General features: G+C 52.4%; 1 protein-coding gene across 1 annotated transcript in view; it reads left to right on the forward strand.

Moving 5' to 3' along the window:
• LTN1 (listerin E3 ubiquitin protein ligase 1) overlaps positions 1–17,040 on the forward strand; it is a 76,181-nt gene that overhangs the window by 46,489 nt on the left and 12,652 nt on the right. Inside the window, exons 21-24 of the mRNA XM_069760862.1 lie at positions 2,346–2,499; positions 3,548–3,761; positions 6,908–7,142; positions 12,275–12,340. Of these exons, the coding sequence (XP_069616963.1) occupies positions 2,346–2,499; positions 3,548–3,761; positions 6,908–7,142; positions 12,275–12,340 (669 nt within the window). The remainder of the gene's footprint in view (positions 1–2,345; positions 2,500–3,547; positions 3,762–6,907; positions 7,143–12,274; positions 12,341–17,040) is intronic.

Raw genomic sequence — 17,040 nt, forward strand, 5'->3', positions numbered from 1 at the left:
GGTGAGGGGCCGGAGGTTATACACAAAGAGGGGTGAGGGGCCGGAGGTTATACATGGGGGGGGGGGTGAGGGGCCAGAGGTTATACATGGGGGGGGTGAAGGGCAGATGTTATACACCAGCCAGGAGGGGTGAGGGGCCAGAGGTTATACATGGGGGGGGGGGGGGATGAAGGTCCGGAGCTTATATACCGGGAGGTGAGGGGCCGGAGGTTATACACCGGGGGGGGTGAGGGGCTGGAGCTTATATACCGGGGGGTGAGGGGCCAGAAGTTATACATCGGGGTGAGGGTCCGGAGGTTATATACCGGGGGGTGAAGGTCCGGAGCTTATATACCGGGTGGGTGAAGGTCCGGAGCTTATATACAGGAGGGGTGAGGGTCTGGAGCTTATATACAGGAGGGGTGAGGGGCCAGAGGTTATACAGCGGGGGGGGGGGGGGGTGAAGGTCCGGAACTTATATACCGGGTGGGTGAAGGTCCGGAGCTTATATACAGGAGGGGTGAGGGTCCGGAGGTTATATACCGGGTGGGTGAAGGTCCGGAGCTTATATACAGGAGGGGTGAGGGTCCGGAGGTTATATACCGGGTGGGTGAAGGTCCGGAGCTTATATACAGGAGGGGTGAGGGTCCGGAGGTTATATACCGGGTGGGTGAAGGTCTGGAGCTTATATACAGGAGGGGTGAGGGTCCGGAGGTTATATACCGGGTGGGTGAAGGTCCGGAGCTTATATACAGGAGGGGTGAGGGTCCGGAGGTTATATACCGGGTGGGTGAAGGTCTGGAGCTTATATACAGGAGGGGTGAGGGTCCGGAGGTTATATACCGGGTGGGTGAAGGTCCGGAGCTTATATACAGGAGGGGTGAGGGTCCGGAGGTTATACACCGGGGTGAGGGTCCGGAGCTTATATACAGGAGGGGTGAGGGTCCGGAGGTTATACACCGGGGTGAGGGTCCGGAGCTTATATACAGGAGGGGTGAGGGTCCGGAGATTATATACCGGGTGGGTGAAGGTCCGGAGCTTATATGCAGGAGGGGTGAGGGTCCGGAGGTTATATACCGGGTGGGTGAAGGTCCGGAGCTTATATACAGGAGGGGTGAGGGTCCGGAGGTTATATACCGGGTGGGTGAAGGTCCGGAGCTTATATACAGGAGGGGTGAGGGTCCGGAGGTTATATACCGGGTGGGTGAAGGTCCGGAGCTTATATACAGGAGGGGTGAGGGTCCGGAGGTTATATACCGGGTGGGTGAAGGTCCGGAGCTTATATACAGGAGGGGTGAGGGTCCGGAGGTTATATACCGGGTGGGTGAAGGTCTGGAGCTTATATACAGGAGGGGTGAGGGTCCGGAGGTTATATACCGGGTGGGTGAAGGTCCGGAGCTTATATACAGGAGGGGTGAGGGTCCGGAGGTTATATACCGGGTGGGTGAAGGTCCGGAGCTTATATACAGGAGGGGTGAGGGTCCGGAGGTTATACACCGGGGTGAGGGTCCGGAGCTTATATACAGGAGGGGTGAGGGTCCGGAGGTTATATACCGGGTGGGTGAAGGTCCGGAGCTTATATACAGGAGGGGTGAGGGTCCGGAGGTTATATACCGGGTGGGTGAAGGTCTGGAGCTTATATACAGGAGGGGTGAGGGTCCGGAGGTTATATACCGGGTGGGTGAAGGTCCGGAGCTTATATACAGGAGGGGTGAGGGTCCGGAGGTTATATACCGGGTGGGTGAAGGTCCGGAGCTTATATACAGGAGGGGTGAGGGTCCGGAGGTTATATACCGGGGTGAGGGTCCGGAGCTTATATACAGGAGGGGTGAGGGTCCGGAGATTATATACCGGGTGGGTGAAGGTCTGGAGCTTATATACAGGAGGGGTGAGGGTCCGGAGGTTATATACCGGGTGGGTGAAGGTCTGGAGCTTATATACAGGAGGGGTGAGGGTCCGGAGGTTATATACCGGGTGGGTGAAGGTCTGGAGCTTATATACAGGAGGGGTGAGGGTCCGGAGGTTATATACCGGGTGGGTGAAGGTCCGGAGCTTATATACAGGAGGGGTGAGGGTCCGGAGGTTATATACCGGGTGGGTGAAGGTCTGGAGCTTATATGCAGGAGGGGTGAGGGGCTGGAGGTTATACAGCGGAGGGGTGAGGGGCCAGAGCTTATATACAGGAGGGGTGAGGGTCCGGAGGTTATATACCGGGTGGGTGAAGGTCCAGAGCTTATATACAGGAGGGGTGAGGGTCCGGAGGTTATACACCGGGGTGAGGGTCCGGAGGTCATACACAGGGGGCGACGTGTATCTCTCCAGTGTCTCTCGTACATTATGTAACGTGTCCTGCTGTGTGTTTGCAGTAATATGGCCGACGTTGGTCTGGATGTCGTTGGACTGAACATCGAAGTCATCAGATTCATTTCGCTTCTCCTGAAGTTCTCTGCTTCTTCGTTACCTTCTTTGGGGGATGCAGAGTGGGATTTTATCATGTGCTCCATGTTGGCCTGGTTAGAGGTGAGTACGTGTCTCGGGGGGGGAGCAGCCGGTGAGTTGGGAGAGGGTCCGGAGCTGAGGGTCGTCCTCACAGTATATAGATGAGCCATTAGTATGTAGACCCCAGGTCCGGATCTGCAGGGTCTTGTCTTCCACTGCCGCCTCTGGACCAGGGGTCCCGGGGATCTGTACTGGGGTTTATTACCAGATTATCTCCCCTGCATCTCTGGGTAGGACATAATATTAGGGAACTTCTTACAGCAGAAGTTCGAAAAAAGTTCCTGTAAAGCGAAATAAACTTGTTCTTCCGGGGTCTGAGGGAGCTGTGTCACCCACCGGCCACACGGGCTGCAAACCGGCAGGATCACTTTTTTTTTAATTTATTTTTCTTTACATCTCATTTTACAGAGATATGCCCAGATGATACCCACTTTTTAGAGCGCAGCGATTAACAAATTATCCCAGATCCTGTGGATGGGAGAGAACGTTTTCATGTAGAGAAGACTGATCGGGTATCAGAGCCGGGCACATGTTTAATATAAATGTCCGCCGTCCATACCTCTCTGTTGGATTCCTAAATACCTTTATGAAAAGTGTGATTGCATCTGACGTGAGCAATCCCTAGATGTCCAAGATTCCTTGTGATTTATGCAATGTTATGACTATCACCAGGAAATGATTTTGTGTGATGCCCGGAGGGAGTTGTTACTTTCCTTTGAGCACCTGCAGTTACTGCAGTCCGCCACTAGAGGGGAGTGTTGACTGACAAAAGTTTTTAAAACTTTATAGCAACTTGATAAAGTATCTAAAGGCCCCGATAAAACAGACTTATCACCGGGTTTTGGGGCATAACTGTCCCTCATCAATGCAGATCTTTAAGTCAGAATTATTATTATTATTATTTTTACTTTTTTTTTCATTTCTCTGGACGGCATTACGAAGATAATTTTTGATTTTAGTCATTGAAGTGTAATGCCTTGCAGATTAGCGCTATTAAAGATAAGCCGGAGAAATGCCTACATATGAAAGTCATTTTTATGCTCTAATCTGATATCCCTTTTCTGTGCAGACTGCGTGTGAGAGCTCGGCGCTCTACCACATACCGCTGGTTCGGCTTTTCGCTTGCGTAAGTTGCAACCTGGCTGCAGATCTATCTGCTTACTTTCAATCTGTCACCACGAGCGCTGCAGAGACGCTTCCCGCAAATCTTATCTCCGAGTGGAAGGAATTCTTCTCCGAAGGAATCCACGGCTTACTGTTACCTATGTTGGTAAAAATAGCAGGTAAGGTACCCAGCGTGACGCGATGCCGCAGACGCACAATGCGGGGCCACATCCAGACACCGCGCTGCTGCCTAATGTTGTGTAACTTCTGAAAATATCAGCGCTTTTTATTTCCTTGAGACGAACACCCGGGCGAGTTGGATGTGGTCAGAACAGATTATTTTAGACACTAGGAGTCCAAAAAATAATTGGAGATTTCCTTTAAGTTCAGGGAGAAATGCCTATTGTCAGACAGCATGGTGATTCGGTGGTCCGCGCTGCCATGAAGGGGCGCATGTGCTAGGTGATTGCAGCGTGTCCAGCACCGACGTTTTGTTTCAGACCCGACCACCTTCTTGCATTGGTCTAGGGTCTATCCTGATGCCCACGTGCCCATAGGAAGATGCTTACAATGTGTGAGCGGTCAAAGGCTGCGCTGCCCCATATTCAGCAGGTGCCGCTGCCCTGACACTTCTCTATCAGAGGCAGAAGTGAGGTTCCAGCTACTTGTGCTATAGCAGCTCATGTCTGTGCCCACCATCTGTTCCCCCATTGTCCTTCCTTGGGCCATGTATTGTAGGTACTAACCACCACATAAGTGACCCTCCATAAGACTCATCGCATACCAGAACATTGACAACCCCTCTCCCCACATGACTTTCCATATACTGGGAACCCCCCTCTCCCCACGACTTTCCGTATACTGGGGAACCCCCTCTCCCCACGACTTTCCGTATACTGGGAACCCCCCTCTCCTCACATGACTTGCCGTATACTGGGAACCCCCCTCTCCCCACATGACTTGCCTTATACTGGGAACCCCCCTCTCGCCACATGACTTTCCGTATACTGGGAACCCCCCTCTCCCCACGACTTTCCGTATACTGGGAACCCCCCTCTCACCACATGACTTTCCGTATACTGGGAACCCCCCTCTCCCCACGACTTTCCGTATACTGGGAACCCCCCTCTCCCCACGACTTTCCGTATACTGGGAACCCCCCTCTCCCCACGACTTTCCGTATACTGGGAACCCCCCTCTCCCCACATGACTTTCCATATACTGGGAACCCCCCTCTCGCCACATGACTTTCCGTATACTGGGAACCCCCCTCTCCCCACATGACTTTCCGTATACTGGGAACCCCCCTCTCCCCACATGACTTGCTGTATACTGGGAACCCCCCTCTCCCCACATGACTTGCTGTATACTGGGAACCCCCCTCTCACCACATGACTTTCCGTATACTGGGAACCCCCCTCTCCCCACATGACTTGCTGTATACTGGGAACCCCCCTCTCACCACATGACTTTCCGTATACTGGGAACCCCCCTCTCGCCACATGACTTTCCGTATACTGGGAACCCCCCTCTCCCCACGACTTTCCGTATACTGGGAACCCCCCTCTCGCCACATGACTTTCCGTATACTGGGAACCCCCCTCTCCCTACATGACTTGCCGTATACTGGGAACCCCCCTCTCCCCACATGACTTGCTGTATACTGGGAACCCCCCTCTCCTCACATGACTTTCCGTATACTGGGAACCCCCCTCTCCCCACATGACTTTCCGTATACTGGGAACCCCCCTCTCCCCACATGACTTTGCGTATATCGGGACCCCCCTCTCCCCACATGACTTGCCTTATACTGGGAACCCCCCTCTCCCTACATGACTTTCCGTATACTGGGAACCCCCCTCTCCCTACATGACTTGCCGTATACTGGGAACCCCCCTCTCCCCACATGACTTGCTGTATACTGGGAACCCCCCTCTCCTCACATGACTTTCCGTATACTGGGAACCCCCCTCTCCCCACATGACTTTCCGTATACTGGGAACCCCCCTCTCCCTACATGACTTGCTGTATACTGGGAACCCCCCTCTCCCTACATGACTTTCCGTATACTGGGAACCCCCCTTTCCCCACATGACTTTCCGTATACTGGGAACCCCCCTCTCCCCACATGACTTGCTGTATACTGGGAACCCCCCTCTCCTCACATGACTTTCCGTAAACTGGGAACCCCCCTCTCCCCACATGACTTTCCGTATACTGGGAACCCCCCTCTCCCTACATGACTTGCCGTATACTGGGAACCCCCCTCTCCCCACATGACTTTGCGTATATCGGGACCCCCCTCTCCCCACATGACTTGCCTTATACTGGGAACCCCCCTCTCCCCACATGACTTTCCGTACATCGGAACCCCCCTCTCCCCACATGACTTGCTGTATACTGGGAACCCCCCTCTCCCCACATGACTTGCTGTATACTGGGAACCCCCTCACAAGACTCGCCACACACCGGGAGCGCCCCATGGCCCATTGCCTCCATGATATTATTTCCCCCATCAGAACATGTTGTCATATTACATTTTGTCCTTTCGGTCTGTAAGCCCGGGCTGCCATATAGTACAAATGTTCCTACACAGCACACAGGTCGGCACAACGAAACCAGTGTAGGCAGCAGAATCCAAATGTCAGTGCTGCCTCCAATCAGAGCAGGCGGTCCTCAGCATTGTCAAAAAGTTCATAGAAACAGAAGATATCTTTGTATAAAGATGAAAATATACTTGGCACTCGGAAATCTGCAATGCTTCTTTGATAATCCAAATAGGACTTTTTAGACAATGACTGGAACACGCTCCCCCTCCTAGCAGAACGACCGCGGTTTCGCTATAGTTGACGCTTCATCTGGGGCTTCACCTAACACTTTAACAGGCTAAAAAAAATCACAAAAAAACTACAAAAGCTAAGACACTATTTACAAATCTAAATGTATAGACTATAGGGTATGAGTAATAAATTGCAGATTACTGAACACGAGAAAATAGCAGCCCTAGGTATCGAGCGCGCTGAGGCTCATGGTCCCATGAAGAATGATTTGTTTTCTGATATTTGTTACACATATTTAATGTATTTGTGAATGTTGCACTTTTTGTGTTTGTGTATTTTCACTGTATGTTAGAGGATTGTTCGAGGCACCAGATGAAGCGTTATCAGACTCGAAACGCGCCACACTGGGAGCGGAGGGGTCTGCTGCAGCCCTCGTTTTGAAAAATCCTATTTGGAGTGATGAAGATTGGCGAGTGCCGTGTTCATCTTTCTAGGAAGACCCCCGGTCTGTGCTCTCCTGATTGTCGTGTATCTTGTGTCCCCAGGGGAGAGGAAAGCTTCGGACGTTTCTCATCACACCTCCGTCCTGCAGGCGCTGGGCGATGCTTTGTGCTTCATTTCAAAGGAGCAGCTGCTGAACCACAAACTCCCGGCCAAGTTTGTAGCTGGACAGAAGAGCAGCCTGTCAGACGGCGTGCAGAGCCTGCTGAATACCCTGACCCCGCTCCTGCTGTACCACGACCGAGCCGTGCAGATCACCGTCTACCATATGCTGAATAAGTAAGCACGCCGTGTATAGATCTGCCACGCCTGTGTTCCGCCTCTGTGTTCCGCCTCTTGTGTTCCGCCTCTTGTGTTCCGCCTCTTGTGTTCCGCCTCTTGTGTTCCGCCTCTTGTGTTCCGCCTCTTGTGTTCCGCCTCTTGTGTTCCGCCTCTCTGTGCCGCCTCTGGTACTCGCCATCCTCTAGTTCTGTGTTCCGCCTCTGTGTTCCGCCGCTGTGTGCCGCCTCTGCCGCCTCTGTGTGCCGCCTCTCTGTGCCGCCTCTCTGTGCCGCCTCTCTGTGCCGCCTCTCTGTGCTGCCTCTCTGTGCCGCCTCTCTGTGCTGCCTCTGGTACTCGCCATCCTCTAGTTCTGTGTTCTGCCTCTTGTGTTCCGCCTCTTGTGTTCCGCCTCTGGTACTCGCCATCCTCTAGTTCTGTGTTCCGCCTCTTGTGTTCCGCCTCTTGTGTTCCGCCTCTTGTGTTCCGCCTCTTGTGTTCCGCCTCTTGTGTTCCGCCTCTTGTGTTCCGCCTCTTGTGTTCCGCCTCTTGTGTTCCGCCTCTTGTGTTCCGCCTCTGGTACTCGCCATCCTCTAGTTCTGTGTTCCGCCTCTGTGTTCCGCCTCTGTGTTCCGCCTCTCTGTGCCACCTCTGGTACTCGCCATCCTCTATTTCTGCAGCCGTGACTTCTCCCTCCACGTTATCTTGCATTTTTGGGGATATAGATCAGTCATTCTCTTGTTACCTGCAGCCGTGACTTTTGTCTACAGTCTGGTGTAATTCTGCCTGTCTTCATTCTCGCTGCCATCAATCTGCGGATAAAGTAATTGGTAGGGTGAGATCCACACACAGTTCCTAATTTCTCATGCCATTTATCTAGGTCAATAAAGCATCATGTTGGGTTCTGCAGGATTAGTAAAACATGGCTGATGTCTTTCAAAAACAGTGCCACCCCTGCCAACAGGTCATATGCGGTACTGCAGTGTGACTGAGAAGCAAATCCTGATGCAGCCGTGACAGGTGGGGCGCGGAGTAGTCATGTTGTTCTAATCCTGGACAAACCCATGGAACAACCCATGGAACATCTATGATTGGAATCTAGAAAGAGAAGTGATTTGCTTCCAAGTTTGCAGATGTAGATTTATTTTGTTTTTTTCTTACCCTTATGTGATTTTTGTGGGAAGAATTGTTGCCCTTATTGTTACCATTTTGCGTTACATACGACTAAGGGTATGTTCACACATGCCATTATTAGGTCCGCAGGAAAAATGCAGTAAGGGTCTGGAAAACCGGAGCCGTGATTACGTTTTTAGTTTGTGCTTTTTGTATTTTATGCGTTTTTAATTTTTTTTTTAAACAGATTTTGTGTAGAGCTTCTTTTTTTTTCTTATTGTTCGCATTGGTAAACATTGCAGTAAACTGCTTTGACATGGCATAATTAACAAAAGAAACCCACTCACAAGTCAATTTTTGCAAGAAAAAAATGTAATTAGTTTTACTGCCGTTATAAAATTCTGCTCTTTTTCAGCATGAAAAAGCTCATGGTAAAAATACCTACAGTAGACAACACAGGATCCACCATTCACAATAGGTGATGTCACAGCTCACCTCCTCCTCCTGTACAATGACTGATAACATCTTTATATACAGTAGATAACACAGGATCCACCATTCACTATAGGTGATGTTACAGCTCACCTCCTCCTCCTGCACAATGGCTGATAACACCTCTATATACAGTAGATAACACAGGATCCACCATTCACAATAGGTGATGTCACAGCTCACCTCCTCCTCCTGTACAATGACTGATAACACCTCTATATACAGTAGATAACTGTTGTGAATTCTGTTGTCGGGCTCCCTTCCTGTGGTCATGAATGGTACTTCGGCTGGTTCTGTCCATGGACTTCCTCTGGTGGGTGTTTCTGAGTTTCACAGGTGACGAGGTTAATTCGTTAGCTGCTGCTCTATTTAACTCCACTTAGATCTTTGCTCCATGCCACCTGTCAATGTTCCAGTATTGGTCTGTTCACTCCTGGATCATTCTTGTGACCTGTCTTCCCATCAGAAGCTAAGTTCCAGCTTGTATTTCTTTGGTTTGCTATTTTTCTGTCCAGCTTGCTATTTAATTTGTTGTCTTGCTTGCTGGAAGCTCTGGGACGCGGAGGGTCTTTTTGCGCCCTCTGCGTGGTCTTTTTGTAGGTTTTTGTGCTGACCGCAAAGTAACCTTTCCTATCCTCGGTCTGTTCAGTAAGTCGGGCCTCACTTTGCTAAATCTATTTAATCTCTGTGTTTGTATTTTCATCTTTACTCACAGTCATTATATGTGGGGGGCTGCCTTTTCCTTTGGGGAATTTCTCTGAGGCAAGGTAGGCTTTATTTTTCAGTTTCTTAGGCTGTGCCGAGTTGCATAGGGAGCGTTAGGCGCAATCCACGGCTATTTCTAGTGTGTTTGATAGGTTTAGGGATTGCGGTCAGCAGAGTTCCCACGTCCCAGAGCTCGTCCTTATTATCAGTAACTATCAGGTCATTCCGTGTGCTCTTAACCACCAGGTCCATTATTGTCCTGACCACCAGGTCATAACAGAACACAGGATCCACCATTCACAATAGGTGATGTTACAGCTCATCTCGTCCTCCTGTACAATGACTGATAACACCTCTATATACAGTAGATAACACACGATCCACCATTCACAATAGGTGATGTCACAGCTCACCTCCTCCTCCTGTACAATGACTGATAACACCCCTATATACAGTAGATAACACAGGATCCAGCATTCACAATAGGTGATGTCACGGCTCACCTCCTCCTCCTGTATAATGGCTGATAACACCTCTATATACAGTAGATAACATAGGATCCACCTTTCACAATAGAGGATATCACAGCTCACCTCCTCCTCTTGTACAATGACTGATTACACCTTTATATACAGTAGATAACACATGATCTACCATTCACAATAGGTGATGTCACAGCTCACCTCCTCCTCCTGTACAATGATTGATAACGCCTCTATATACAGTAGATAACAGGATCCACAATAGGTGATGTCACAGCTCACCTCATCCTCCTGTACAATGACTGATAACACCCCTATATACAGTAGATAACAGGATCCAGCATTCACAATAGGTGATGTCACAGCTCACCTCCTCCTCCTGTACAATGACTGATAACACCTCTATATACAGTAGATAACACAGGATACACCATTCACAATAGGTGATGTCACAGCTCACCTCCTCCTATACAATGACTGATAACACTTCTATATACAGTAGATAACACAGGATCTTCCATTCACAATAGATGATGTCACAGCTCACCTCCTCCCCCTCTTGTACAATGACTGATAACACCTCTATATACAGTAGATAACACAGGATCCACCATTCACAATAGGTGATGTCACAGCTCACCTCCTCCTCCTGTATAATGACTGATAACACCTCTATATACAGTAGATAGCACAGGATCCACCATTCACAATAGGTGATGTCACAGCTCACCTCCTCCTCTTGTACAATGATTGATAACACCTCTATATACAGTAGATAACACAGGATCCACCATTCACAATAGGTGATGTCACAGCTCACCTCCTCCTCCTGTACAATGACTGATAACACCTCTATATACAGTAGATGGCACAGGATCCACCATTCACAATAGGTGATATCACAGCTCACCTCCTCCTCCTGTACAATGACTGATTACACCTCTATATACAGTAGATAACACAGGATCCACCATCCACAGTAGGTGATGTCACAGCTCACCTCCTCCTCCTCAGGGCACACAGTCGAGCATGCCCACAGCACCCTCCTCTGGAATCAGTGAGGGATCTGTAGCCTGTGGCTTCGGGGGCTGCGGTACACCATAGGTCGGTTACGTTGCGATGTTCCTGGCCCCGGGTGAAGTCCTCGCACAGTCAGGGACACAACAATGGTTAAAAGGAAGACGGTGAACAGCTGCAGGGAAGCGGGAACAGATGTGAATGTGACCCGGGATCCCACCGGGGAAATCTCCACATCAAAGCCGTCCATTTACCTTCCATGATGTTGGATTATCTGGGAACACTTAGTATCTATTCCAGTGTGATGCGGTCCCAGAGGAGCCGCTCCCTTCCTCCTCCTCAGATCTTCCAGCTTTACATCTAAACCCTCCTAACGCTGGATTACCAATGCAGTCGTCGTGTATTTAGGCTCTTCTGCACGTTTGCCCTCTTTTTTTTTATTCACTGCTTTTGTTGGAGAAAAGAAAAATGTGGAAACCATCAGCAAGTATGCCACCAATTTTTTTTTTCTGTCTATTGTGTATTTTCATTTTATGACTTAAAGGATGTTATGATCATCACATAAATTTAGTTTTATTGTCCCATTTAATCTAAAATGAAAAATCAAGCAAATTTGAAACCGTTCTTAAAGGGGTATTCACAAAATCGTAAGTTATCCTCAATCCATAGGATTAGGTATAGCCTGCTGATGGCTGGGTGTCGGAGCACTGAGAACCCAGCAATCCCAAGAATGAGACTCTGGACTCCACGAACCTCAGAGTGCTGTACTCTCCGTTATCCTCGGCAGTCCCATAGACAATGAGTGGGGGGATGAGCATGTGCACATCCACTCCATTCAGGATAGGGCTCTGGAGGGCAGCTGGAGACCCCAGCAATTTGTCATTTTTCCTCTATCCCAAGGATTTTGGGAATAACCCTTTAATCAAAATTTTCTACTTTATCGTTTTGTGTTTACAGCTCCTATGCAGGACAATGCATCTCCATGTTAACAGACAGCAAACTTTTTTTGTGTGTAGTGTTATCGTGCAGTTTTGCAATCTGATACTTTTTCTTCCCTTTGTAGCCTCTGCTTGAGGCAACATCTGAAAACGCTGATTGTGTCACACCTGCTGCACCCAGTAAACTAAGTAACACATCGCTGGAATCAGGGTCTCTGCCCCTGCACCATGCTGCTGTCAGATGAGGTAGCAGAAACCTAGTGACAGATTCCCTGTAAAGGCCTCCTGTCACCCGGATGGCAGAGTTCACATGTGATAACTATAATGATGTGGATTACACTGCATCGGTCAGGCAGGAGTCATCTAGCAGCCATGTAGTTAGTAACTTATTTTTTTTTGCTCACAGAATAATGGCCGATCTTCCCGCATTCGATGAAGACTATGGATCTGAGGATGAAGAGGAACCTGCATTGTGAGTCTGTTTTATGTTATTTTTTTATAATGGTTTGATAAATTCAGATACGGCGCCCCCTGGTGTCTTTTCACCCCCTTTTTAGAATGTCCGCCTGTTGTGTCCAGTGCTGGTGGTCGCACATGCTCAGTCCCATCGCTCGGATCCTCTTGTACACAGGTGCAGGGTGATTCCTGATATTGTACAACCAGATGATAAAAATCCGCGGCTTCTTCTCTCCGGCTCCGGACACATTACATGGAAGTTTGGAGAGGGAATAAAATAACCACAGGGGGCGCCACAGAACATATGTAACTGAGAGGTTTAGACTCATTGTCACTTATGCCTGCTATATGGTAATGGAGGGGCTTCTGTTTGTCGGCTTCGGCCCATCACGCATTACATGGACGGTGGTCATTTATTATAACGGCCGCCGCAGGGATTTGTGCGGTCAGAGGCAGCGGGACAACCCTCCGCATACAGTACAGGATAAACCCGAGGTTCTGGTCACCCCGACATCAGGACGTTTCTAGCAACTTCTGCAGCTGGTCCAATTCATGGCTACGCGGAAATGATGAGCGTGTTCCTCCACCACAGAGAATGTTCTACATAGAGGAACATCCCCACCGAAGACTGGCACGGAGCAGGCGCAGTGTACAAAGCATTGCTGGCACGGAGCAGGTGCAGTGTACAGAGCATTGCTGGCACGGAGCAGGTGCAGTGTACAAAGCATTGCTGGCACGGAGCAGGTACAGTGTACAGAGCATTGCTGGCACGGAGTAGGCGCAGCGTACAGAGCATTGCTGGCACGGAGCAGGTACAGTGTACAGAGCATCACTGGCACGGAGCAGGCACAGGTGCAGTGTACAAAGCATTGCTGGCACGGAGCAGGCACAGTGTACGGAGCATTGCTGGCACGGAGTAGGCGCAGCGTACAGAGCATTGCTGGCACGGAGCGGGCACAGTGTACGGAGCATTGCTGGCACGGAGCAGGTACAGTGTACAGAGCATCACTGGCACGGAGCAGGCACAGGTGCAGTGTACAAAGCATTGCTGGCACGGAGCAGGCGCAGTGTACGGAGCATTGCTGGCACGGAGCAGGCACAGCGTACAGAGCATTGCTGGCACGGAGCGGGCGCAGTGTACAGAGCATTGCTGGCACGGAGCAGGCGCAGTGTACGGAGCATTGCTGGCACGGAGCAGGCACAGTGTACAGAGCATTGCTGGCACGGAGCAGGCACAGCGTACAGAGCATTGCTGGCACGGAGCAGGCGCAGTGTACGGAGCATTGCTGGCACGGAGCAGGTGCAGTGTACGGAGCATTGCTGGCACGGAGCAGGCACAGTGTACGGAGCATCACTGGCACGGAGTAGGCGCAGTGTACAAAGCATTGCTGGCACGGAACAGGCGCAGTGTACAAAGCATTGCTGGCACGGAGCAGGCGCAGTGTGCGGAGCACTGCTGGCACGGAGCGGGCATATTGTATGGAGCATTGCTGGCACGGAGCGGGCGCAGTGTACAGAGCATTGCTGGCACGGAGCGGGCATATTGTATGGAGCATTCCTGGCACGGAGCGGGCACAGTGTGCGGAGCATTGCTGGCACGGAGCGGGCACAGTGTACGGAGCATTGCTGGCACGGAGCGGGCATATTGTATGGAGCATTGCTGGCACGGAGCGGGCACAGTGTGCGGAGCATTGCTGGCACGGAGCGGGCACAGTGTACGGAGCATTGCTGGCACGGAGCGGGCACACTGTACGGAGCATCACTGGCACGGAGTAGGCGCAGCGTACAAAGCATTGCTGGCACGGAGCAGGCGCAGTGTACGGAGCATTGCTGGCACGGAGCGGGCGCAGTGTACGGAGCATTGCTGGCACGGAGCAGGCAGAGGGTACAGAGCATTGCTGGCACGGAGCAGGTACAGTGTACGGAGCATTGCTGGCACGGAGCAGGCACAGTGTACGGAGCATCACTGGCACGGAGTAGGCGCAGCGTACAAAGCATTGCTGGCACGGAGCAGGTACAGTGTATGGAGCATTGCTGGCACAGAGCTGGCGCAGTGTACGGAGCATTGCTGGCACGGAGCAGGCAGAGGGTACAGAGCATTGCTGGCACGGAGCAGGTACAGTGTACGGAGCATTGCTGGCACGGAGCAGGCGCAGTGTACGGAGCATCACTGGCACGGAGCAGGCACAGCGTACAAAGCATTGCTGGCACGGAGCGGGCACAGTGTACGGAGCATCACTGGCACGGAGTAGGCGCAGCGTACAAAGCATTGCTGGCACGGAGCAGGTACAGTGTACGGAGCATTGCTGGCACGGAGCAGGCGCAGTGTACGGAGCATTGCTGGCACGGAGCAGGCACAGCGTACAGAGCATTGCTGGCACGGAGCAGGTACAGTGTACAGAGCATTGCTGGCACGGAGCAGGCGCAGTGTACGGAGCATTGCTGGCACGGAGCAGGCGCAGTGTACGGAGCATTGCTGGCACGGAGCAGGCACAGCGTACAGAGCATTGCTGGCACGGAGCTGGCGCAGTGTACGGAGCATTGCTGGCACGGAGCAGGCACAGCGTACAGAGCATTGCTGGCACGGAGCAGGCGCAGTGTACGGAGCATTGCTGGCACGGAGCAGGCACAGCGTACAGAGCATTGCTGGCACGGAGCTGGCGCAGTGTACGGAGCATTGCTGGCACGGAGCAGGCACAGCGTACAGAGCATTGCTGGCACGGAGCAGGTACAGTGTACGGAGCATTGCTGGCACGGAGCAGGCACAGTGTACGGAGCATCACTGGCACGGAGTAGGCGCAGCGTACAAAGCATTGCTGGCACGGAGCAGGCGCAGTGTACGGAGCATTGCTGGCACGGAGCAGGTACAGTGTACGGAGCATTGCTGGCACGGAGCAGGCGCAGTGTACGGAGCATCACTGGCACGGAGTAGGCGCAGCGTACAAAGCATTGCTGGCACGGAGCAGGCGCAGTGTACGGAGCATTGCTGGCACGGAGCGGGCATAGTGTACGGAGCATTGCTGGCACAGAGCTGGCGCAGTGTACGGAGCATTGCTGGCACAGAGCTGGCGCAGTGTACGGAGCATTGCTGGCACGGAGCAGGCACAGCGTACAGAGCATTGCTGGCACGGAGCGGGCACAGTGTACGGAGCATTGCTGGCACGGAGCGGGCACAGTGTACGGAACATTGCTGGCACGGAGCGGGCATATTGTATGGAGCATTGCTGGCACGGAGCGGGCACAGTGTGCGGAGCATTGCTGGCACGGAGCGGGCACAGTGTACGGAGCATTGCTGGCACGGAGCGGGCACACTGTACGGAGCATCACTGGCACGGAGTAGGCGCAGCGTACAAAGCATTGCTGGCACGGAGCAGGCGCAGTGTACGGAGCATTGCTGGCACGGAGCAGGCACAGCGTACAGAGCATTGCTGGCACGGAGCAGGTACAGTGTACGGAGCATTGCTGGCACGGAGCAGGCGCAGTGTACGGAGCATCACTGGCACGGAGTAGGCGCAGCGTACAAAGCATTGCTGGCACGGAGCAGGCGCAGTGTACGGAGCATTGCTGGCACGGAGCGGGCATAGTGTACGGAGCATTGCTGGCACAGAGCTGGCGCAGTGTACGGAGCATTGCTGGCACAGAGCTGGCGCAGTGTACAGAGCATTGCTGGCACGGAGCGGGCACAGTGTACGGAGCATTGCTGGCACGGAGCGGGCACAGTGTACGGAGCATTGCTGGCACGGAGCAGGCACAGTGTACGGAGCATTGCTGGCACGGAGCGGGCATATTGTATGGAGCATTGCTGGCACGGAGCAGGCACAGTGTGCGGAGCATTGCTGGCACGGAGTGGGCACAGTGTACGGAGCATTGCTGGCACGGAGCAGGCGCAGTGTACGGAGCATCACTGGCACGGAGTAGGCGCAGCGTACAAAGCATTGCTGGCACGGAGCAGGTACAGTGTACGGAGCATTGCTGGCACGGAGCAGGCGCAGTGTACGGAGCATTGCTGGCACGGAGCGGGCATAGTGTACGGAGCATTGCTGGCACAGAGCTGGCGCAGTGTATGGAGCATTGCTGGCACAGAGCTGGCGCAGTGTACAGAGCATTGCTGGCACGGAGCGGGCACAGTGTACGGAGCATTGCTGGCACGGAGCGGGCGCAGTGTACGGAGCATTGCTGGCACGGAGCAGGCACAGTGTACGGAGCATTGCTGGCACGGAGCGGGCATATTGTATGGAGCATTGCTGGCACGGAGCAGGCACAGTGTGCGGAGCATTGCTGGCACGGAGTGGGCACAGTGTACGGAGCATTGCTGGCACGGAGCAGGCGCAGTGTACGGAGCATCACTGGCACGGAGTAGGCGCAGCGTACAAAGCATTGCTGGCACGGAGCAGGCGCAGTGTACGGAGCATTGCTGGCACGGAGCGGGCATAGTGTATGGAGCATTGCTGGCACAGAGCTGGCGCAGTGTACGAGCATTGCTGGCACGGAGCAGGCACAGCGTACAGAGCATTGCTGGCACGGAGCAGGTACAGTGTACGGAGCATTGCTGGCACGGAGCAGGCACAGTGTACGGAGCATCACTGGCACGGAGTAGGCGCAGCGTACAAAGCATTGCTGGCACGGAGCAGGCGCAGTGTACGGAGCATTGCTGGCACGGAGCGGGCATAGTGTATGGAGCATTGCTGGCACGGAGCAGGCACAGCGTACAGAGCA

This window comes from Ranitomeya imitator, chromosome 3, assembly GCF_032444005.1.
Source record: "Ranitomeya imitator isolate aRanImi1 chromosome 3, aRanImi1.pri, whole genome shotgun sequence".
NCBI classification, from domain to species: Eukaryota; Metazoa; Chordata; class Amphibia; order Anura; family Dendrobatidae; genus Ranitomeya; species Ranitomeya imitator.